Below are 23,634 nucleotides of genomic sequence, written 5' to 3' on the forward strand. Positions count from 1 at the left end.
ATCAATCTGTCTGGCTATCTAGCTAGCTAGCTGAGAGAATTTTGTACAGGTGTTGGCTTGGCTGTAATCTCTGTTTTGGATACCGGAGCTGAGGTGCCAAGGGCCTCTGCGAGCAGAAGCGAGGAAGTCACCACTGGAGGGTTCGGGAACGTGATCTGTAGAAAGAGAGCGCACGCCCCTGTGCCGACGCTCATGCCGGGCGGCCCAGGAAACCTGGCAGACTTGATGGAGAAGACTGCTGTGGCACCTGTGCCTCCCACTGAGCTACAGCCCCCTGAGGTCCTGCTCCGGGGATGTGGATGCCATGCATGGGCCAGACACACTCGGAAACCCAGTGACCCGCTCACGGACACGCAGCGGTGTGGGGACAGGTGGGCCTGGAACTCAGCTCTCCTCACCATTTCAGCTGGCTCGTCCCTGGGGCCTCGACCCAGCATTCATTGAGGGGGGGGGCGTGGGGCTTGCTGGTGTCACAGCCCCCAGGGGCATTCTGAGACGACCTCAGGCCTCACCGTGGCTCTCCGGGGGACGGACAGGCGAGTCTCGCACACACAGCACGGTGGCGTGTGTGTGTGTGTGTGTGTGTGTGTGTGTGTGTGTGTGTGTGTGTGTGGGCATGCGCAGTCGTGAAGTGGCAGTTGGGCACACAGTGACCACAGTCAGCTCTGTGGGGACGTGCCAGCACCAGTGCAGAGATTCTAGGAGGACGTCCGGTCACACCCCGCTACGGCACACTCTCCACTGCTTAGAACCGGCCAGGCCTCTGACCCCGGGGTGCCATGCAGGCAGAGGTGATAACTCCTGACACTCTGGGGTGCCTCTTTAAGGTGTTTTTTTGGCAGCTCCTTGGACTTGGAGCTGGCACTCTGCCACTTCAACCACGGCTCCAGACCTTTGCACTGTTGATATGATTTAGGCAGGTGCCTGTGGTTTTCCCCGGGCCCTGAGTGTGATCCTCCTGCCGAGTGCCTCATGGAGCTAGGATAATAGACATGTGCCACCATGCCCAGCTTCACCTACTCCTGGAAGCAAGAGTTTAAGATTGCTGGTTAGGTTAACTTTGGAGATGTGAAATTTCTGTAAAACACCCAATCTCTCTAATAATTAAACAAGTAAAGAGTCTTTGGCTTTCCCAACAGAGAGCAAAAGAGTTCAGGTTAGCTGCACAATCCAGGGGAGTTGATTGAATCTCAGGGGGCAGAAGTGGGGAGAGTCTGTAGTAAGGCTGGGACCCTCAGACCTGCAGGCTGAGAGGCCGGTGAGGGCCCAACATGAATGCTTGGCATTTGGGGGGGGGTGCAGTCCCCCAGTTTGGAGCATGCAGTGGCCTTAATTGAGTCACTCTGCTCTCTTATTCCGAATTAAATTATCTCTCCAGCAATATTTAAATTAACCCCGAGGCTTTCTGGAGAATATAAAAGTTATTTTGAGTTATTTTCACCGCCATGCTCAGCACAATTCTCTTCCTAGCCAGCGCGGTAGGAATTCAGCGCTAGAAAGAAACCAATTTTTAAATTAATACGATTTTGTGTTTGTGAGGAAGCCATTATTTTTAATTATCAGACATCTCTCTCAGTCTGGGATCCCCAGTTAATAAAACTCAGCTATTTAGCCTGGTTTTATTTGCGAGGAGGGCAGACTGGGGGAAGTACTCCCCCCGCCCCCCGACCCCGGGTGCGATTTTCCTGGAAGGATTCCATCTCACTCGGGCGCAGGCCTGACACAAGGAGACAAGGAGACGCTGTCCTCCGAAGGAAGGAGCAGGGCCATAAGCACAAATCTGGCTCAGCCCTCAGGGGCCAGGAGGAGCACGGAGGAGAAAACGGAACTGTAACACGGCAGGAGGGAATTCAGTTGGGTTGCTAGAAGAACCCTTCATCCATTCTGCCACAAGCATGGGAACCCAAGAAAGAGGTGAGACGGTCGGCTGGAAGCTGGGGGGGGGGGGCAGAAGCGCCGTCCGGGAGAAGCCAGGGGATGGAGGGTTCACTCTGTGCTCTGGTGTCCTGAGATTTCAGGACCTATTTGTTACCCGGCTGCTATGGATCCTTATGGACAGATACATGCGCCCTCCTCTTTACCCCTGCCAGCAGCAGAACAAGACTCGAAATGACTGGCCTAGTGTGTCTCAATCTCCTCCCCCTCCCTCTCCCCCTCCCTCTTCTCTCTCTACTGTATGCTTAGCGAACACCCTGGGAACACAGATGAAAAAATGTCGTGCCCCGTTTGACAGTGGAGAAGACAGGGAAAGGAGGGAAGACAGGCCGCCCACCCGCCGTCTGGCACCCAAGCCCGGGGAGCTGAGGTGCTGCAGGCAGCAGGCTGCTCTCCTCTTTCCCACGGTTCCCCTGTCATTTCCAGAGGTGTCTTTCATTTCGTTCACCACACAGTTTATGAACTGAATTAAAATAAATGAGATGCAAATACATTCCAGGCTTTCTCCCTCATTTTCAAATTACATTCTCAGTCCACTCAACCTGTTATAATCTCAGAGTGATTTTCATTTAAGAGAGCTAAATGGATTTGTGATTATTGTTACAGGAGCGAACCCCAGACAATTAAATGTTGAGGTGTTGGTGGAGGAATCACGGCTCTGATTTGCATGAACAAGACGCCCCGCCAGTGGAGTCCTGGCAGAAGTTCTGCCGGCACGTGGCTGGCTTCCACTGCTGGCCGCCATGGCGCTGTGAGCCCCTCGCACAATCCAACTTGGTGAGGGAGCCATTTTCTGTTAGGGCCACAGTGCTCTTTGTTTGAGTCAAGATGTATAACCGGTGTATAGAGAAAAGGCGAGATTTTGACTTATTATCAACTTCAGCCATGCAGGGTATCAAAAATCAATTACGCAGCCTCGAAATCCAGCCAGGAAGGGTTTAGTGACTAATTCGCTCCATCAGCGTCTTTAGAAGGAGGATGGCATGGAAGATCCCGAGAAAGGAAAGCAAGGCACCCGCCACGGCTGAGACCCCAGAATAAACCCCGGCATGGCCAGGCAGTCGGCGGGTCCCAGGGCTCTACCTGTCCAGGTAGCTGTCCAAACGTGTGCTCACATCTGTCAGCCTAGCTACTCAGGAGGCTGAGATCTCAGGACTGTGGTTCAAAGCCAACCTGGGCAGAAAGTTCAGGAGACTCTTCTCTCCAATGATTCCCCAGAAAACCAGAAGTGGTGCTGTGGTTCAAGCGGTCGAGCGCTAGCGTTGAGCTGAAGAGCTCAGGGACAGCGCTCAGAACCTGAGTTCAAGCCCCAGGGCTGGGAAGAGAATGGTGATTGTCCAGTGATAGCCCACACGAGTCTTCTGGGGGATTTCAAACCTCTAAACTCTTCAGTGTCTCGTAGCTCACCTCCTTTCTGGTTCTGCTGTTGATTTTTCCCCCAGTCCTGGGCTTGAACTCAGGGCTTGAGCACTGTCCTAGGGCTTCCTCAAGACTAGAGCTCTACCACTTGAGCCACAGCACCACTTCTGGATTTTTTTTTTCTGTGTATGTGGTGCCAAGGAATTGAACCCAGGTCTTTGTGCATGCTAGGCAAACACTCTACCCCCAGGCCACGTTCTGGGTCCTGTCTGCGGTTGTCTTAGGTGTTGATAATACTTATTCCCATCCCATCCCAAATGGACGTCTGTGAACATGTGTGCGTGTTTGTGTGCATGCATGCGTGAGTGTGCGTGAATGCGTGCGTGTGCGTGCATGCGTGCGTGTGCGTGAGTGCGTGTGTGGGTGTGTGCATGCATGCGTGTATGTGTGTGTGTGTGTGTGTGTGTGTGTGCGTGTGTGTGTGTGAGCTCGGCCCCGTGGGGCAGGGACCTGAGGCTGGGGCCCGATGCCTGGACGCCAGGACGCAGGCGTGGACCTGGACGGGGACGGCCGCGCCTGGACCACCTACCCGGAGCTTCCGGCCGAAGATGGTGACCTTGCCTTTGGTCTGCTCCTTCCTCAGCCGCCACTCGATGGAGTTGAGGCCGTTGTCGGCGGGCAGCGAGACGTTGCAGCGGCTGATGGTGGGGGTGACGGTGCCAGCCAGCACGTGGGGCTCGCTGTGGAAGCTCACGCCCATGCCGTTGGCGTACGCCACCCTCAGCGTGCCGTTGTTGTACAGCTGGTAGCTGTTCCGCACTTGATCTGCCGGGAGGGGCACACGGTATGGTTAGGGGGGGGGGTGTCCCTTCTAACCCGGGGTCGCCGCTCCCAGCCTCACGAGGCTCACACGGGTGGAGATGAGGCCCCGCCCCTGAGCGCGTGGATTAACGTGGGCCTTGGCACCCCAGACCCTTTCCGCACTCACAGCTGCAGGCTGCATCACTGCGGCACTGGGGATTGAACGCAGGGCCAAACGTTGCATTCCAGGGACCTGATCTATGCCTCCACCTAATTCCTGTATGTGTGTGTGTAACTTGAACTCAGGGCCTGGGCTCTGTCCCTAGGCTTTTACCTCCCCAGGCTTTTCTCTCCTCTCAAGGGTGAGTGCTCTACCACGTAGCCACATGCAGCTCCACTTCTGGATTTTTGGTGTGTCATTGGAGATAAGAGTCTCATGGACTCTGGTGCCTGGGCTGGCTTTGAATTGGCAGTAGCTAGGAGGACAGGTCTGAGCCACCAGAGCCCGGTTTTCCAGCGCAGTTCTTTCTTTCTTTCTTTTTCTTTTTTGTAGAAAATATGAATTTAATTGGAAGGCATTATATTTGAAATGAACTCAAATACCAAAACCATAAAATTTCATCCCTATGTTCAAACCAAACCTAAAAGACATACATATACATGTGAATATACACACACACATGTGCAGTTATTTAGGTGGATAAACAGAACACAAATCAAAATAAGGGACTAAAATGGGGCCAGGAGTTTGGCCTAGTGGTTAAAGTGCTTGCCTAGCATGCATGAAGAGCCAGGTTCGATTCCTCGGTACCACATACATAGAAAAAGCCAGAAGTGGTGCTGTGGCTCAAGTGGTAGAGCTCTAGCCTTGAGAAAGTCCAAGGACAGTGCTCAGGCCCTGAGCTCAAGCCCACGACTGGCAAAAAAAAAAAAAAAAGAAAAGAAAAGAAAAAGAAAAGCTATTGATCAATAGAGGGATGGGGGAAAGGAAGAGAAGTAAGACTGTAGGAGACCCATTAGGCTAACAAGGAGAAATAAAAATAGTTGAATGCAACCAAAGAGATGACTGGCAAGGATGAAAATGGAGAATCCAGCACAGCTCTAGATCACGGGGATTTCGTTGCGGGGGCCCTGGGTGTGAGCTCAGAGCCTCCGGCCTCACCTTGCACCACGGTGTATGAGGCCTCCACGGAGGACAGGTTGGTCACCACGGTGACGTCATCGTCCCGGTTGGAGTTCTCGATGTCGATGGTGATGGACTTCTCCATCTCCCGGTGCAGGCTGGTGACCACGCCCGTGGGACGCGTCACGTTGGTCAGCCGGCCCTCGTGGTCGTAGCTGGGGGAGGAGGCACGGGGTGGAGTCAGCCCGGAGGCCTCCCCAGGGCTGGCCTCCCCCGTCCCTGCGTTCTGAGCATGCTAGGGGAGGACCAGCAGGCGTGTGGGCTGGCCGAGGCAGGGTGGGGAGGAGTGACAGCCAGGGAGTGACCCGGCCCAGCCTTCCCGAGAGCCTGGGAGACGCAGGCCTGCAGCTCCTGGCAGCCGCCACCGGGTGGCAGCAGCTTCCTTCTGCAGGAGCCGGGGACTCAGGCGCCACTTCTGACTCGGGCCTTGGGTTCGTTCTCCAGCCTTTGGGTTATCCCCTCCCTAATTCACTAGATTCTTACGGACGGATGGAGATGAGGAGCTGAAAAGAAAGCCTGGGTAACTGGGCGCCTGTCATCCTAGCTACTCAGGTGGCTGAGCTCTGAGGAGGGTGGTTTGAAGCCAGCCCGGGCAGGAAAGCCTGAGAGACGCTTATGAACCAGCTAAAAACCAGAAGTACAGCCGTGGCTCAAGAGGTAGAGTGGAGAAAAAACCCAGGGACAGTGCCCAGGCCCTGAGTTCAAGCCCCAGGACGGGTGTGAACACACACACACACACACACACACACACACGAATTAGCTAGCTCCTTCATCACTAAGGAGAATCTGTCTAGTCTCCGCCAGGGTCCATCCTTTCATGGGTTAATACTGGGGGGGGGGGCTGCCCCACAGGCAAGGACAGGCAGCTGCGTGGTGTGAGATAATCGGGAGAGGAACCTGAGCGGCCCTGAAGAGGAGACTCCAAGTTCATCTGCCCATCTGCCATCCCCAGTGCTGCTGGACCTATTGCAAGTTAGGGGACCCCCACTGGGACCCCCCTCAGGCTCTCCTTTCTGCACCCCCCCAGGCAGGCACCATCAACCCAGATAATCAGTGCCTACCTCCCAGGGGTACCCAGTGTCCTGAGATTTCAACTTAGGCAAGCAACAGAAATTGCCAGTGCTGACAGAGGCCCAAAAGAGGGGAGAAGGGAGAGGGGCGAGAGGAGAGGGGCGAGGGGAGGGAAGAAGAGAGAGGAGCGGGGAGAGGAGAGAAGAGAGGGGAGGAGAGAGTAAGGGGGCAGAGGGAGAGACTAAGAAGAGAACCTAAATATCCTGATATCTGAAAACGTATTCAAGTCAAGAAGACGAGGCTCTCTCCCCCTCTCTGTGGGGTGCAGAGCTTTAACTGGGGCCTAGGTGCTGTCCCCAAGCCTTCTGTCGCTCACTGTGGCCGCTGCAGGCCTGCTGGCTTTTCTTACTGTTGATTCCGGGGGTCTCCCGGGCTTGCCTGCTCGGGCTGGCTCAGAACTGCCACATTCAGACCCCAGCCTCCCGAGTAGCTGGGCTTCTGGGCAGGAGCCCCCGAGCCCAGCCAGCCGTTCTCTTTGGGTGCCAGTCCTGGGCCGTGAACTTAGGGCCTGGATGCCGCCCCGAGCTTCTTTCGGGTCAAGGCCAACTCACTCTGGCCCTCTTGAGCCACAGCCTCCCCTCCGTTGGGCTGCTAGTGAGGAAGTGTCACGCAGACACTGGCTGGCTTCAGATCTCCCCCCTCCTCCAGCAGCTGTGGTGGCAGGCGTGTCCTCCCCCCGCCCCCCGGTGCCAGCAGCTCGGGGAGCGGGCAGGGGTGGCACACTCACTCGTAGAAGGTCGTCCAGCCGGTCTCGTCGCTCTTGGAGGTGAGCAGGCCGGTGTTCCCGCTGTAGGTCATAAGGCCCAGCTCCAGGCCCTGCGTGGACACCACTTTGAGGCCGCCGTGGGCGCCCGTGGTGAGCGTGACAATCTGGTTGTCGGGCAGGAGCAGGTGCCGGGGGGAGCCGCCGCCGTCCCGGCGGATCTTGAGGGAGTTGCCGTTGTTGTCCACCAGCTCGGTGACGTGGTTGTCGGGGCCGTAGGTGAAGTTGTACAGGTACTCGCCCGTCACCAGGCTCATGGTGTACTGGTGGACGCCGTCGGCGTTGAAGACGTAGAGCTCCTGCTCGCCGGGCGAGGCGGCCTCGTACTGGTTGAAGGCGTTGAGCACGGGCTTGTTCCTGGTGACGGCACGGATGCGGATGTTACCCAGGTCGGCGATGTAGACGGTGCCGTCGGGGGCCACGGCCAGGGAGGACGGGGAGTTGAGGATGGCGTCGGTGGCGTAGGCGTCGTCCCCGGCGTAGCACACGCAGTTGACGTCGTTCTTGCAGTCGCAGTCGGAGGCGGCCCCGGCCAGAAGGCCGATCTCCCCGTTGGTGGTGACCTGGCGCAGACGGTTGATCTTCTTCTCGTCCGTCTCGGAGATGTAGAGCACGCCCGTGTGCGAGACGGCGATGGCGCTGGCCGACTCGAGCGCCGAGTGGATGGCCAGCTTGCTGAGCGAGTAGTCGATGCCGGGGACCTGGCAGTGCATGGGCCGCCCCGCAATCACACTCACTTGGTGGTTCTCGGTGACGCGGAGGATGACGTTGTTTTCTAGAACATACAGGGAATTGTCCATGGGGTTCACGGCCAGGTCTGTGGGCCACTCCAGCCGGACCTGGGGAGGACAGGGCGAGTTAGAGACCCGCGTGGGGGCCACGCGATCCCCCCAGCTGACGCACCCGGGGAAGCCCCAGCCCTCCTCTGCGCCCCTGTCCTGGGCCCCTCTGTGCGGCTGGTGCTCTGCCACCCGGCTACAGCTCCGCGTCTGGCTTTCTGCTGGGTCATTGGAAATAAGAGTTTGTGCCCGGGCTCCTCAGATCTCAGCCTCCCAGACGGGCTGCCCTGGCACGACGGGCTGGAGCTGTCGAGACCAGCCTCTGCCCAGGAAGCCACTGAGGGGGGACCCTCCGTCCACACCACTCACCAGGCCACGGGGCCTGGCCGCAAGGCCCCGCCGAGAGCCAAGGACAGGGCAGAGATGAGGCCACACCTCAGGGAACAGAATTGAGGGGAGCTCAGTCCTCCCGTGTGCCACCAAGAGCTCGCCCGAGCCCCCGTGGCACTCTGCTGGGACGCGGGCTGCCGTGTAAGAGGCTGGCCCAGGACGAGGGAAGGAGAGTGCACAGACGTGGAGTGTGGGGAGCAGGCGCCTGGCGCTTGAGGGGACCCCTGTACTGGTGGGCACTTGGTTGAACCCCCCCAGTGGGGGCCACAAGCCAGGCACAGGGCCTGGCATGCAGCTGGGTCTGCTCAGAGTAACCGGGGAGCCTGGACCCAGAGGACGGTGCAGGAGCCCAGCCTGAAGCTGTCACCATGCAACCCTCCCTCCCCCTCTCCCCTCTCTCCTCCCTCCCTCCATCCCTCCTTCCCTCCTCCTCCCTTCCCATCCCTCCTCCTCCCTTCCCATCCCTCCTGTGTCCTGGTGGGCGGGGAGTGCTGGGGTCTTCACCTCACCCTGGCTTCCTCCCGGCTCACAGGCAGGGGTGGGGCGGGGAGGGACACCGGGGAGGGCCCCACCTGAGCCACGTCCATGCTGGAGTCGCAGCTCAGGGGCCGGACGGCCGTGAGGTCGTTGGAGCCCAGCAGGGTGGAGATGATCCCGTTCTGGTCCACTTTGCGCACCATGGTGGCATCCACGAAATACATCAGCCCGTTCTTGTCCACGGCAATTCCTGGTGAGACGTGGGGAGTGAGCCGTGGCCGTGGCTGGGCCCGTGGCCATGGAAGGAGGCCCACAGCTGGCCTGGGGCCATCCTGAGGCTCCCCTTGGAGGCAGAACCTTTCCTGGGGTCCCCACTCTGAGACTGGCATCATTTCTGGGGCGGTGGCTGCGTCACCACCCACCTCTACGCGGCGAGAGGGGCAGGCCTGCCTCCGCTGTCTTTAGGATGCAAAGATGCCCAGAACTCGTCGCTCTCACACTCTGGAAGTCCACCGCAGAGCTACCCTTCGGCAAGGCTGGCCTCCCACACTCCTAGTTCCCCCTGTCACCCCCACCCACCCTCCATTAGGAACAATTCCCTGCTGGGCCCCGACTCCAGCCCCCTATGCTGCGTACCTCACCACCCCGACCGGGCTGAGAGCCCGGCGACTTCCATCTCAATTCCCCCTCACTGCTCCCGTCCAGGGCGCCCACCCTGGCTGTCCTGTACCCTGGGGAGGGTCTCAAGGCGCTGTCTGCCTCCCTGGCCTTCAAGAGTCTCAACAACCCCCTTGCCGTGCCACGGCCACAGGGCCACGTCCACTCATCTTGGGGAAGCCGAGTCCCCGACCTCAGGCCTCCGCCCGCCCGTCCTCACCTCTGGGGCTCATCAGCGTGGCCTCCACAGCCTTGCCTCCGTCCCCGCACCGGGCCTCGTCGAAGGGCAGGCACTGCTCCCCCGTGCCGGCCACCACCTCCGAGTTCCCAGCCAGGTCCTTGGCGCCGCTCAGGGACCGCACGCGGTAGATTCTTCGGCTGTTGGTGTCGGAGACGTAGAGCGAGCCGGACACGGGGTCCACCGCCAGGTAGTATTTGTGTGCCGGGTTGTTGCTTTAGAGGAAGAAGCAGAGGGAGAGAGACGTGAGGACGACTCGGGGCTGAGAGAGGACAGAAAGCGTAGCAGCCTTCCTGTGGCTGGGCTCTGTCCACTTTAGTGAACTAGAAAGCAAGGGCAGCGGGGGCCTTCTGACCCTCCAGTCACCCCAGGCTGTCACAGAACCTGGATGACCGTGGCCCCACTTTGGTCCTGTTTTCTTTTCTTTTTCTTTTTGTGCCTAACCTGGGGCTTGAACTCAGGGCTGTGATGCTGTCCCTGAGGTTTCTTTTTTTATTTAACTCAAGGCTGGTGCTTTGCTACTTGAGCCACAGCTCTACTTCCGCCTTTCTCCCCCTTTTTCTTTGTGGTTAATTGGAGATAAGACTTTGACAGGCTTTCCTACCCAGGCTGGTTTTGAACCAAGATCCTCAGATCTCAGCTTCCTGACTGGCTAGGATTATAGGTGATGGACACGGTGGGGGGGGATGGACAGAACAGCTTTCTTCAGGGCTGAGATGAGCGTGGGGTTTCTGGGTTAGGCTTTGAAGGGCTGGGGCAGGTGAGGGGTGGTTGGGGAGGGAGGTGTTGGGTGGTTCTATTTATCCAGTAGACATTAGCTGGCAAATTACTAATTAAGACGCTACCATTTGGGTTCTTTTCCAATTTAAGGGAAAAAAAATCAAAGAGGAGAGCTAAGAAGCTATTTTGGGGAACAATTTGTGAGTGGAGACCAGCTCTAATTCCAGCTGCTTCTGTGAAGAGCCAGGGTTGAATTCAGAGTCAAGGTCTTCCAGAATTCCAGCCAGGGAGCTGTCGGGGTGAGGAGGCTTGTGGGGTCACAGCACACCTTCTCCAGGTCCCTCCTCCTCCTCCTCTTCTTCCTCCTCCTCCTCCTCCTCTTCCTCCTCTTCCTCCTCCTTTTCTGCCGTATCTCCTTCCTCATTTTACAATGTATGTAGAATTCAGTCCGTGAGTTCATTTTCTCACACAGGGCTTGGGGCTCAAGCTTGCCAAGTTTCTTGAGGATGGGAAGGCAGGACATCCTCTAAATGCTGAGAAGACAGAGCAGCCTGCCTTCCAGGAACCGAAGCATCCATTGTGGCAGAGGCAGGAGCACGGGGCAGGGGAGCACAGGCTTAGGCCATGGCAGTTCCAAGGCAGAGGAGCAATCAAGGCTTAGAAATGGCCTCTTCTCTTCTCTTCTCTTCTCTTCTCTTCTCTTCTCTTCTCTCCTCTCCTCTCCTCTCCTCTCCTCTCCTCTCCTCTCCTCTCCTCTCCTCTCTTCTCTCCTCCTCATCACTCCTCTTCCTCCTCCCCATCCTTCCTTTTCCTCTCCTTCACTTTGTCCTCCTCCTCCTTCCTCCTCTTCCTTTTGGCTAAGTCATTAAGAGAAAATCCATATATGCAAAACAAATTAGGGCTGAGAGGGGAAACTCCTGCCATTTTTTAATTAGACGCCGCACTTACTGAATGAGCGGTGGCTGGTGAGATCAGGAGGAAGATCAAGACACCTGACATCTGTGCCTGTGTCGGCACAAGCTAATTAATTCTGGACTTTCTGTGGCGCCTGATGGGGAGGCTTTTCTAAATCTCTGGCAGAGGAGCAGGCTCGGGGGGCGTGGGGCTCCTTGGTGAGCAGGGAGCCCTTTTCCAGGGCCTCCTGGGCCTTCAGCAGGAATTCTTGTAGACCTGTGTGTGGCGGGCCAGCAGGCCAGGCCCCTCCCTGACTGTGGTGTAGGGTGTATGGGAACGGGGTGGGCATCAGGAAATGGTTCCCTTGGGTGCCTGGCATCAGCCAATCGGGGCTCCAGTGGGCCAAAGGGCTCTTCCCGGGCCAGGCCTGGCCACTGACCATGGCGACGGTGGAAGCCGGCTGCTCCCTGTCTAACCTTGGGCTGCGGTGGAGGTAGACGGCAGTCTCTTCCAGTCGCGTCCCTCCTCGTCCACTCCCACGCACCCCCGCACAGCAATTTTAAATGACCTTGGATCCCAGGAGGGATGAAGGTCATTTAGGCTAGGAGCACTTGGCTTCCCCGCTCCGCCCCACCCCTGCCCCTGCCCACGCCTGACCACGCCTGGCCACCGTCACTCCACCTGGTGATTCACTTGCGCGTGGCGTGTGTGTTTTTTTCCCATCCATCTAGGGGAACAACCATTAACGAGTGGAAAATGAGTTTTTGACCCGTTTCCAGTTCATTAAAGCGTTTGTGAACCCAGTCCAGCATCTCTGCCAGCCAGAAATTTTCCTTCACTGTTTATCCCAATTATGGACCACAGCGAATGTTTGGGATGGCAGTTCAGCGAGAGTTCATGGTCACATCCTCGCGTGTCTCAGAAAGTCTAATTACTGTCAGCGGATTCGGTGCTTTCTGACTGCAGCTCACAACTGCCAAAGCTTATCCTATTCACGACACACATAATTAACACGTAAGAAAATTATGGTAAAACACACACACACACACACACACGCGCGCGCACACACACACTGCACAAGATGGACAAGACAAAACCAAACCAAAAGAAACCCTGCCAACACAAGGAAACGAGCTGTATCAAGAGATATGGAAAAGGGTTATTCCTCTTACCTATGTTTAAACTCTTTATTTCTTTATAGAAAGAAAACAGAAGGAAAAAAAAAGAGAAGACACAGTTAGCGGAAGAACTGGAGACCGGCAAGCATAACATTTTCTGTCTCTTCTCTGGAAAGCTCCTCGCTCCCCCACCGCCTCGCCCAGCTCTCGGACAGTGCCTGGACTCATTACTTTAGAAGACACCCCGACTCAGCCAGGCCCAGGACCCAGGGGCCACCAGGTGAGGAAGGGGTGGCCGGCCGTACAGGCCACAGGCAGGACGGGCTCGGCAGTGACCCCCACAGATGTGCGGGTGGAAGGGTGTGGGTGCCCCAGCCCAGCTGACCTCCAAAGGGCTCCATCGCTCATTGGCAATGGCCGCCCTGGGTGTGGACAGCGTGTGGCCATGCTGCCCCAGCTGTCATCCCTGCATTACGAACAGAACCAACCGCGTGCCCGTGGCTCAGGCCTTGCTTCTTAGCAAGCTGGGATCTGAGGACTGAGGTTTGAGGAAAATCCATGAGACTCTTATTTCTAGACAACCAGCACAAAGCTGGAAATGCAAGTGTGGCCTGAGTGCCAGGGCCCTAGTCTTGAGGGGAAAAGTCCTGAGTTCAAGACCCAGGACACTCCTCCCCCTCTCCTTCCTCCCCTCCCTCCCGCCCTCTCCAGCCAAGTGCAACCCATAGATAGCAGGTGTGACACGCAGCCCCAGAAAGACACCCGGAACCATTTTCCATGCCCGTTTCATCTCCCATCTCTCTCTTCCTCCTCACGGGCTTGTGTGTGTGTGTGTGTGTGTGTGTGTGAGTGTGTGTGTATGTGTGTGTGTGTGTGAGTGTGTGTGTGTGTATGTGTGTGTGTGTGGGGGAGTTGGGGGAGAAGGTTGACACACCGTTTTTTCTCACAGTAACTCTCAACACTGGCTCATTCCAGTCCCCAGATTCAGGCAACAGCCTCTTCCTGAAATTAGAGCCAAAGATCCCCTTCTGCCACTTTAGGAAGAACTAGAAGTTTTGTTTCCTTCCTTCCTTCCTTCCTTCCTTCCTTCCTTCCTTCCTTCCTTCCTTCCCTTTCCCTTTCCCTTTCCCTTTCCCTTTCCCTTTCCCTTTCCCTTTCCCTCCTGGTTCTGGGGCTTAAACTCAGTGCCTGGCAACTTTCCCTGACTTTTATTTATTTATTTATTTATTTATTTATTTATTTATTTATGTATTTATTTTTTGCACTCTACCACTTGAGCTCCAGTTGGAGCTTTCTCCCCATCTCCCTCTCTTCTGATTAACTGGAGGTAAGAATCGCAGGCACTTCGCTGCCCAGGCTGGCTTCAAACCAGGACCTGCAGATCCTCGGTCTGCTGAGTGGCTAGGATTACAGGCATGAGCCACCGCACCCAGCTCATTGTGTTTGCTTTAAAGAACAACAACAAGGAAATTCCCACCGGCACGTGGCAGGATGTTAAGGTTAGCCTTGAATGAGTGAACAGTCAAGGGGAAAAGACCCTGATACCGCTTCCCTTCTTGCCAAAGTGGGGGGCTGTTGGGGAGGGGCTACAGGAGTGGGGTGCTCCCGTTTGTTTGGGGGTACCCAGGTCTCCGCTGGGGCTGTCATTAGCAGTAGGTTTGGACAGGAATTACGCGTTTACATTTTATTCTATCGTGTGAGTTTTGGCAGGAAAAAAAAAGTTAATTAAATGATGCTGATAACTTCTGAGCTCTGACTGGCATAGTGCAATTTAAGATTCACTCTGCAAAGCCTGGCGTGTCAGCGTGGCAGCCGGGAACTCTCACGCCGGTTCTATATTGCTTAATGAAAGTGAAATGTTATCTGCCACCCGTGGTAGGCATATTTGGCTCTTAATTATTGCAATATCAATTCTACCTTCTTTTTTTTAAAGTAGAGATTTTGCAAAAAGACTAGATGGGATTTGGGTCTGCAGACATGACCTACATCTTTCCGGAGAACATCTGCTTTAAGTTGATTAATTAATATCATATCTGAAGGGTGGGGGGGTGGAGAGGGGAGGGGCTGGGGCCTCTGAGTCCCAGTGAACTCTGGGTAAAGGCTGTGGTCACTGCTACTCAACTTCAAGGTCACTGGCGGGTTTGGTTCTCCACTGGTGATGTATCAAATTCATAGCATCCTCCAGTCAGTCTGGGCCGGGCAGAGATGGCCTGCTCAGGTCTAGGCCTGTCCCTCGAGTTAAGGCGGCTTGTTCTCCTCCTCTTCCCCCTTTCTCTCCTCCTCCCCCTTCCTCTCCTCCTCATCCTCCCTGTTCCTGTCCTCCCCCCTCCTCCTCCTCTTCTCCACCATGGCAGTTCCAGAGAGAGGAGATTGACAGCTCTTTGTTTTCAGGTGCGGAGGGGAAGGAATGAAGACTCAAAAGTGTCTTTTTGTAAAAGCTGAACTCCTAATTGGCTCTGGGTTCCAGCTATGGAAGCAAGAAAAGTCTAAAGGCACCAATCACACGGCTGTCAGGGGAGCTCGGGTGTTGCGGGGAGCTCGGGTGTTGTGGTGCTCACAGGTGGCCGGGTGGCTGGGCTGGGCCACTGGCTTGTGCCCTGGGTATGGGGGCCTCCCCAGGTGTGACCCCCACAGGCAGGAGGTCAAAGAGAGCCCCAAGAAGGGGGAAGAGGCAGACATTCCTTCCCCTTTCCCTCCCTCCCTCCCTCCCTCCCTCCCTCCCTCCCTCCCTCCCTTTCCTGGCTCCATTTCTTCCACCACACCCGTTGGATTGAACCAGGACCTGTGTCTTCCTGCAGCACTACTGTGCTAATACAAATTGCTGTCGCCAAGGGACTCTCCCCTCCGCCCCATCTCCCACCCCTCCATGTCCAGTCTCCATCTAGCAATCACAAGCCACTGCCGCCTGTGTGTGTGTGTGTGTGTGTGTGTGTGTGTGTGTGTGTGTGTGTGTGTGCACGTGCTGGTCCCGGAGTTTGAACTCAGGGCCTGGGCACTGTTCCTTGAGCTTTTGTGCTCAGGACTGGCCTGGTACCACTTGAGCCACAGCTCCACTGCTGGCTCCTTGGAGATAAAGAGTTCCATAGACATGGCTGCCGGGCTGGCTTTGAACCTCTGTCCTCAGACCTCGGCCTCCTGAGTAGCTGGGATCATAAGAGGCGTGAGCCACCTGGCTATGTGTGGTGTTTTGTGGGGGACACACAATGCCCCGCACCCTTGTGGACTCCAGGCCCGGGGCTTGGCTCCTCTGGGGTTCTCCTCAGAGAACCTGAACCCAGCCCCGCGTGGCCCAGGGCCCCGGGGGAGCAGTGGGGTGGGGCCCCCCCCGGCGCGGCCTTACCGTAGCTCCAGAATGCTGGTGACGTTGCGGGAGGGGAAGATTCGCCGCACGTAGTTGAAGTCGCCCACGAAGAGACTCCCGTCCGTGCCCACGGCCAGCGCCACGGGCGCCAGCAGCTTGTTGCCCTCGGCCAGGCCGTTGCAGCTGGGGCAGGAGATGCTCCGCCGGCGGCCATTGCCCATGACGCTGGTGATGATGGCCGGCTGCTGGGTCAGGAACTGGTTCTCGCCCGTGCCTTTGTGCAGGATGCCTGCAGGAGGGGAGCAGGCGCCAGCTCACACGCCGGGCCCGGTGGGGACCGGGGTGGGGGGAACCCCGGAGAATTCACAACCCCAGGAGGGCGTGGGCAGCCCGGGCTGAGCTGGGCTGTGCAGGGCGAGTGGACGCCTGGGGGGGGGGGGCCCAACAGGACTGGTGTTGAAACTCAGGAGGGCCTGCGAGTTTGGGGGTGGGGGGACTTGGTGAGGCACAGCGGAGGGCAGGGATGGCTGGAGAGAAGGTTCTAGAAGCGAGTCAAGGCCTCTTGCGTGTGGAGAGGCTGCCCCCCCCAGCCCCACCTACCGCTCCTGACGTTCAGGATGTGGTGCTGGTCCAGCGACCAGCCGCCCAGGTTGGACGGGTCCAGCTCAAACCCCTGCAGCAGGGCCGTCCTCTTCTCCCACAGGATGAGACTGGGGCAGGTCTCGTACTCAAAGCCCACAGACACTGCAAGGCAGGAGGGGGGGTCCCCCACTTACTCCTGAGCCCCCCGCCCCAGCCCCACGCAAAGCCCGTGTGCGGCCCGCGGTGGGAGGGGGGAGGCTGACTGCTTCTCTCCTGTTCACCTTCCAGCTGAACCTGACCTTCACCTTGACCTTGAAACACTCCATGGTTGTAATCGGGGAGACATCAGTCCCCGTCCAGAGACGGGACGGGCTGAGGCTCCTGGGCTGCACAGCTCTCTTTAGAGCTGTACCTGAGGACGGGAGCTGTCTCTCCCGTCTGCTGTTCATAAAATGCTTTTTTATTTTGTGTCAGTCCCAGGGCTTGAACTCAGGGCCTGGGCACCGTCCCTGAGCCTTTTTTTTTTTTGGCTCCTGGCTTTTCCTGGCTAATGGGAGACAAGTGTCTCACAGACTTCCCTGCCTGGGCTGGCTTCAGACCGCAATCCTCGCCTCTTAGGCTCCTGTCACAGCCACCAGCATGTGGAATGGCTCTGTCACACCTCATGTGTGACACACATTCTCACTGGCGGCTCATAGAGGATGGAGATTCTGGACTCACGGACAAGAGCACCCTTCACACAGCGGCCCTTAGCACTGCAGGTACCCACCGCAGCCGGAAAATGCTTGAAACACCATTGCATTGGGGAAAGCACGGACCAGCTTTTGTAATCATCCCTGGAAAGACGCGGCCTGCCCCAGGGCTCAGGTGCTCGAGAGGTGACCACCAGCCAGGAAGACTGTTTTTTTTTTTTTTTTTTTTTTTTGCCAGTCCTGGGCTGGAGCTCAGGGCCTGAGCACTGTCCTTGGACTTTCTCAAGGCTAGAGCTCTACCACTTGAGCCTCAGCACCACTTCCAGCTTTTTTCTATGTATGTGGTACTGAGGAATGGAACCCGGGCCTTTGTGCATACTAGACAAGCACTCTACCACTAGGCCAAACTCCCAGCCCAGGAAGACTTTTTTAAGAACCAGAGTGGGGCTGGTGAGAATCACAGCGTCTCTGGATGGAAACACAGCACTTAACATTTCTGACAGTGACTTCATGATGGCATTACTTTTCTACAAACTTACAAATTGCTTATTCATTTGCCGCATTTGAGAATAAACCAACGCATGATGCTGAAAACCAGCAATAAAGGCGAAAGAATCAACCATCTATCCTTCTCCCTCCCTTTTTATCCCTATTGTACCAGAACCAAGGCTTGAACTCAGAGCCCCAAGCTCTCCTGTGGCACTTCCATGCTTGTGACCGAGACCACTTGAGCTGGGTCTCTAGCCTGGGGGACAGTTTAATGGTGACTTGGAGAGGAAACTCTCATGAATTTGTTTACCCAGGGCAGACTCTGAACCACAGCCCTCCAGCTCTCAGCCCCCCGAGTAGCTGGCATTACAGGCGGGGGCCCCCGTACCGGGTTGTATTTCCTCTCTTCTTTGAAAGCCCCACTGGGACAGGGTCCCGTGGAGGAGGACTTTTTCTTGTCTTTCTCATTGGCTGGGGCATCTGTATCTGTGGGCACAGTGCCTGGCACATACCAGGGACTGATCCGACACTTGCCCCAACCCGGGGACGGGTGGGAGGTCAGGGTGACACGTACCGACCGCGTCCGAGAGGCCGTACACGCGCTGGCCGTAGGCGTCCGTCTTGTCCCAGATGAAGGTGTAGGCCAGGTTGGGAGACGCCTGGAAGGACTTCTGGAAGAGGTGGCCCTCCACGGCCACCATCAGATGGAACCCTGACAGGTTCAAGGGCACAGCCGACTGTGTCATGGTGACCTTCAGCAAGGACTTGTAGCCCCCGCTGTCCTGGAGCTCAGGTACCGGAGCCCTCACGCTGGAGCCAGGAGCTCCAGCTCCTCGTGCAGGAACCTGGCCGGGGAACACACGGCACCTGTCACAGGCAGCCCCGGACAGGGCTTGCACACTTGTGCTGCTTTACACCATATCCAAAGCCTGGGAGCCTGGCGCCAGGCGACCACGCGTCACCCAGCTACTCCGGGGCCTGAGAGCTGAGGATCACAGTTCAAAGCCTGCCAAGTCCTGGAGACTTTTAATCTCCAGCGAACCACCAGGACGCTGGCAGTGGAGCTGTGCTGGATAGCGTCCAGGCCCTGAGTTCAAGCCCATGACTGGCAGGAAGATTTTGTTTTTTAAAGGGAGTTCTACACGGCCAGCGTTTTGCTCGTTTATCTGCAGCCAAGCTCCCCCTCCAGGCTCTGAGCTCCACACCACGCCCAGCCCACTCACTTGGGTTGGGGCCGGGGGCAGCGGGGTGTGGGGGGTGGCCAGCCTTTCCCACCTGGGTCTCGGGCACGATGGGGCTGCGTCCGGGCGCGGCGCTGAAGAAGGTGGAGAGCGGGGAGGCGGTGATGACGGGGGTCAGGGCCTCAGGAAGCGCTCAAGGTCGCAGCTGGGATGGAGTTCTCCTCCGTCTTCATGACCAGCGTGTCCATGGCGTGGAAGCTGTTCCAGGGCAGCCACACCGTGCGCTCCTGGCTCATGAACGGGGCGCGCTCCGAAGTGTGCAGCGTCAGGGCGGCGCCCCCGTTGGCCATCAGGTCAAACCTGAGGGGGAGGAAGGGGAGCTGGCCGAGAGGCTCCAGCCGGCGGCTTCAGCTTCCACCCGGAGGGAGGGGGAGGAGGAGGAGGGGGAGGTGGGGAGGTCCACGGGGGTCCTGGGCTCAAAGTCTGTGGCTCTGGCCACTCTCGTGCAGCCTGGGGGGGCTACCAGAGCGGCCCAGCATACCTGGGGCTTTCATGGCTTTCCAACCCAAACAGGCCATTCGTCCCCTTCAGAGTGGGACACTCAGAGGGGAGGGAGGCAGGCCCTGCTGGTGTTGACCTTAACCTTGGGGCATCCGGGACTAACGCTCCACTGGAGTCACAGCTCCCCAGAGTTGAGGTGTTTTAGTTTTTGCTGGGCCCAGGGCCTGAGGACCAGGGCAGAGCACTGTCCCTGAGCTCCTTCTGCTCAAGGCCAGAATGCTACCGTTTTGAGTCGTGGCGCCGCGTCAGCTTATTTATGTATTTTACTTATTTTCTTTCCTGTGATTAATTGGAGATAAAAGTCTCATGGATTGTCCTGCCCGGGCTGGATTCAAACTGTGACCCTCAGATTCAGCCTCCTGAGTAGCTGGGAGGGACAGGCGTGAGGGCCGGGCGCCCGGGGAGTCAAGTTGAGTTTTCTTGACAGAGGTTTGTTTTCAGAGCTGGAGTGTGAGTCTCTGTGTTGCTTTGGAAGGGGTGTGTGTGTGTATGTGCGCGCGCGTGTGTGTGTGGTGTGTGTGTGTGTGGTGTGTGTGGGGTGTCCAGTTCAGGCCGGTTCCTTTCCTGTGGCTTTCTTTCTTCTCCTCAGCAGAGCTTTCCTCTGGCTTGTGTGTGGGGGTGTGGGGTAGGGGGGGGTGGATGGCCCCCTGTTTTCCAGTCAGCTGATGGGAGGAGCTGGCTGGGCCTTCACCCAGCAGGGTGGCTGCTAAGTGTATTTAATTAGACTTTTCTGGTTACACCCCTCAGAGCTGCGGGGCAAACAACCCAACTTCTACTGCCCCCCCATGAATGAGGAGAGGGATCCCCTCAGAGGAGGGGGACGCCCACGGGATGCTGTGTCCCCCTGGGGCGAGGCCTGTGATTTACAACCTTGGGGGGCCTTTCCAAGCTCTGCCTTGGCTTCTTTCTAGAACTCTCCCCAGCCCCCAACATGTGGACCTGACACGAGGAAATGGGGGCGCGGGCCCTGGGACCAACACCCCGATCCCGGGGCCTTTTATTTCTCCTTCCTTCCCGACTTTGACTTCACACCAAGCAGCATGAGATACCTGGAGGGGACTCTCGCTAGAGGAGGGGGCCGGGACCCGGAAGCCCCAAGTGGGGGGGCAGGGCCCCTCTCTGTACACCCCCCCCCGCTACTCACGTGCCGTCCTGGCGGGTGATGGTGTAGCCGTACTTGGGGTACTTGACGAAGGACACATTCACCCCGACCAGGGGCGTCCCGTCCATGGTGAGCACCTGGCCTCGGATGACAGAAACCAGGCTGCGGGAGAGAGGGCGGGGTGAGGTGACCGAGGGAGAGAAAGCACCCGTCCCCCGTGCCTGGGCCTCTTGCGTGTGGCCCGGCGTGTCCCGTGTCCCTCCCCTGCCGTCTCGGGGGACGCCGGAGCCCCTCCATCTGCTCTCCAGGTCTGGGGGGCCTGGCGGCTGCTCAGAGCACACTGCCTAGAGGTGCCCCGAGGGTCCCCGGCCTGAGACAGCAGCGGCATCTCTGTGGCCCCACCTCCTTCTCCCTTCTCCCTGAATATCCACCATTAGAACCATCAGGACGGAGCCAGGCCTAAACCTCAAGTTCAAGGTTGTGTGGTGGTGTGTGTGCGTAAGTGTGGTGTGTGGTGTAGTGTGTAGTGTGTGGTGGTGTGTGCGTGGTGTGTGGTGTCTATGTGACGAGTGTGATGTGTGATGTGTGTGTGTGTGGTGTGTGGCGTGTATGTTATATGTGTATGTGTGTGTATGTATATGTGTATGTATAGTGTATATGTGTATGTGTGTGTGTATGTGTATGTGTGTGTATGTATGTATGTATGTATATGTGTGTGTGTGTGTGTGTGTGTGTGTGTATGTGTGTGGGTGTGTTGTTCCTGGCAGGCACTCCCTGCTCCTTCTACACCTGTGCTCTCTGGAGTCTGTCCTTGTGGTAGGAGGACTTGGCAGATCGGTGGTACTACAAGGGGATAGCTGGCTGTGCTTTCTACGGCTCTATTTTTTTCCTGTCCCCCCCCCCCACACCCGTTCTTCACTGTTGCTGGCGTCCTATCATTCCCATTCAGTGAAGACATGCTCTTAGTTCACTTCTTTTTATGATTATTGGTGTGTACAATTATCACATTATCTAGATAGTGAGATCTGCTCTATAAATTATAGTGGTAGACCCAAAGCACTTCAGTCATTTTTGTGTGCCATTATCTAGGGGAACGCCCCTTGTGAAGTCTTGAATTAAGTTCTCTTTTTACTCCTAGCTCTGTCCTTTATTATCGTCAGATGATAATGCAGTGGCATTCGCAGGCTTGCTGAACTTCAACCCGTATCTTGGAGGGAGGGCAATTTTATACTTTGGAATTAGGCATCCACGCAGACGTTGAGAGGGTAGATCAAAAAAGCTTCACAGTGGCCTCTCCTAAGGGACCCACTCTTTCCTTCCTTCTTTCCTTCCTTCCTTCCCTCATCCCTCACTCCCATCCTCCCTTCTTCCCTCTTTCTTTCCTTTCTTTTTCAGGGCCTCATGTCTTTTTTGACAGATCCTCTCTCTGTCATGGAGTCATGCTTCCAGGCCTTCTTTTGCACTGGTGAGAGGAGAGGAGAGGAGAGGAGAGGGGAGGAGAGAAGGAAAGGGGAAGGGAGAGGAGACGGAAGAGAGGAGAGGAGTGGAGAGAAAAGGAAAGGAGGGGAAGCGAGAGCAAGGAGGGGAGGGGAGGGGGACAGGAGGAAGGGTGGGCAGCGGGGAGGGGAGGGGGACAGGAGGAAGGGTGGGGCAGTGGAGGGGGAGGGGGACAGGAAGAAGGGTGGCAGTGGAGAGGGGAGGGGGACAGGAAGAAGGGTGGGCAGTGGAGAGGGGAGGGGGACAGGAGGAAGGGTGGGCAGTGGAGGGGGAGGGGGACAGGAGGAAGGGTGGGCAGTGGGGAGGGGAAGGGGGACAGGAGGAAGGGTGGGCAGTGGGGAGGGAGGGGGACAGGAAGAAGGGTGGGCAGTGGAGAGGGGAGGAGGACAGGAGGAAGGGTGGGCAGTGGAGGGGGAGGGGGACAGGAGGAAGGGTGGGCAGTGGAGGGAGAGGGGGACAGAGGAAGGGTGGGCAGTGGAGAGGGGAGGGGACAGGAAGAAGGGTGGGCAGTGGAGAGGGGAGGGGGACAGAAGAAGGGTGGGCAGTGGAGGGGGAGGGGGACAGGAGGAAGGTGTGGGCAGTGGAGAGGGAGGGGGACAGGAAGAAGGGTGGGCAGTGGAGGGGGAGGGGGGACAGGAGGAAGGGTGGGCAGTGGGGAGGGGAGGGGGACAGGAGGAAGGGTGGGCAGTGGGGAGGGGAGGGGGACAGGAGGAAGGGTGGGCAGTGGGGAGGGGAGGGGGACAGGAGGAAGGGTGGGCAGTGGAGGGGGAGGGGGACAGGAGGAAGGGTGGGCAGTGAGGGGGAGGGGGACAGGAGGAAGGGTGGGCAGTGGAGGGGGAGGGGGACAGGAGGAAGGGTGGGCAGTGGAGGGGGAGGGGGACAGGGAGGAAGGGTGGGCAGTGGAGGGGGAGGGGACAGGAGGAAGGGTGGGCAGTGGAGGGGGAGGGGACAGGAGGAAGGGTGGGCAGTGGAGGGGGAGGGGGACAGGAGGAAGGGCAGTGGGGCAGTGGAGGGGGAGGGGGACAGGAGGAAGGGGTGGGGCAGTGGGGATGGGGAGGGGGGACAGGAAGAAGGGTGGGCAGCGGGGAGGGGAGCTGGCACTGAGCTCTATCACTGAGCTCTGGTGTTTGCAGCGCAGGGCTGTGGAGACCGTGAACAGGGATACTCTAGACTGCAGAAGAACTAAACAGGATTTCAAGCAAATGTTGTGTACTTTGCAGAGGATTTGATGTGCATGGGTAGAAAAGAAAAGGACCCTGGGACTGGGGGCATCAACCCAGCAGAGGAAAGGCTACTGGTCAATTCCAGGGACCAAAAGTACCAACAAACCCACACCCTATGCACCATTCCGTCCAACCACTGAATGTCAAGGAAAAAAAATAGAAGATTCTGAAATCAGAAAAGTAAATGGAAGTCAGGGTCTGGAATTCTAGCTAGTCAGGAGGCTGAGATCTGAGGATGATGGTTCAAAGCCAACTCCGGGCACGAAAGTCTGTGAGACTCTTATCTCCGATTAACCCCCAGAAAACTGGAAGAGGTAGAGCATGAGCCCTGAAGAGCTCAGGGACAGCTCCCAGGCCCAGAGTTCAAGCCCTAGGACTGACAAAAAACAAAAATAAAAAAAATAAAATAAAGAAAGGTCAGTGGGAAGGGAAGGCAGAATCAAAGGGAAAGGCGTCAGGATGGAGACTATCAGAGGGACAGAGACCATGAGGGGAAGGGTGGAGAGCAGGGGCCCCGGACAGCCCCGCGGTCTCCTTCCAGGCTTGCCTCTCACGGGTCCTGTTTCCAAGGTGACTACCGAATAAACCCAGTGTGACCTTGGAATGTGTGTGAACCTCACA

General features: G+C 57.2%; 1 protein-coding gene across 1 annotated transcript in view; it reads right to left on the reverse strand.

Moving 5' to 3' along the window:
- The window catches only part of Tenm2 (teneurin transmembrane protein 2), a 705,632-nt gene that overhangs the window by 7,575 nt on the left and 674,423 nt on the right, over positions 1–23,634 (reverse strand). The window contains 13 exon segments of the mRNA XM_090321035.1: positions 3,884–4,119; positions 5,258–5,433; positions 7,077–7,951; positions 8,854–9,008; positions 9,636–9,868; positions 12,440–12,460; positions 15,726–15,975; positions 16,287–16,430; positions 18,024–18,222; positions 18,225–18,292; positions 18,724–18,802; positions 18,804–18,990; positions 20,336–20,455. Of these exon segments, the coding sequence (XP_090177161.1) occupies positions 3,884–4,119; positions 5,258–5,433; positions 7,077–7,951; positions 8,854–9,008; positions 9,636–9,868; positions 12,440–12,460; positions 15,726–15,975; positions 16,287–16,430; positions 18,024–18,222; positions 18,225–18,292; positions 18,724–18,802; positions 18,804–18,990; positions 20,336–20,455 (2,743 nt within the window).

Source organism: Megascapheus bottae, chromosome 29 (assembly GCF_031878675.1).
Source record: "Megascapheus bottae isolate mThoBot1 chromosome 29, mThoBot2.hap1, whole genome shotgun sequence".
NCBI classification, from domain to species: Eukaryota; Metazoa; Chordata; class Mammalia; order Rodentia; family Geomyidae; genus Megascapheus; species Megascapheus bottae.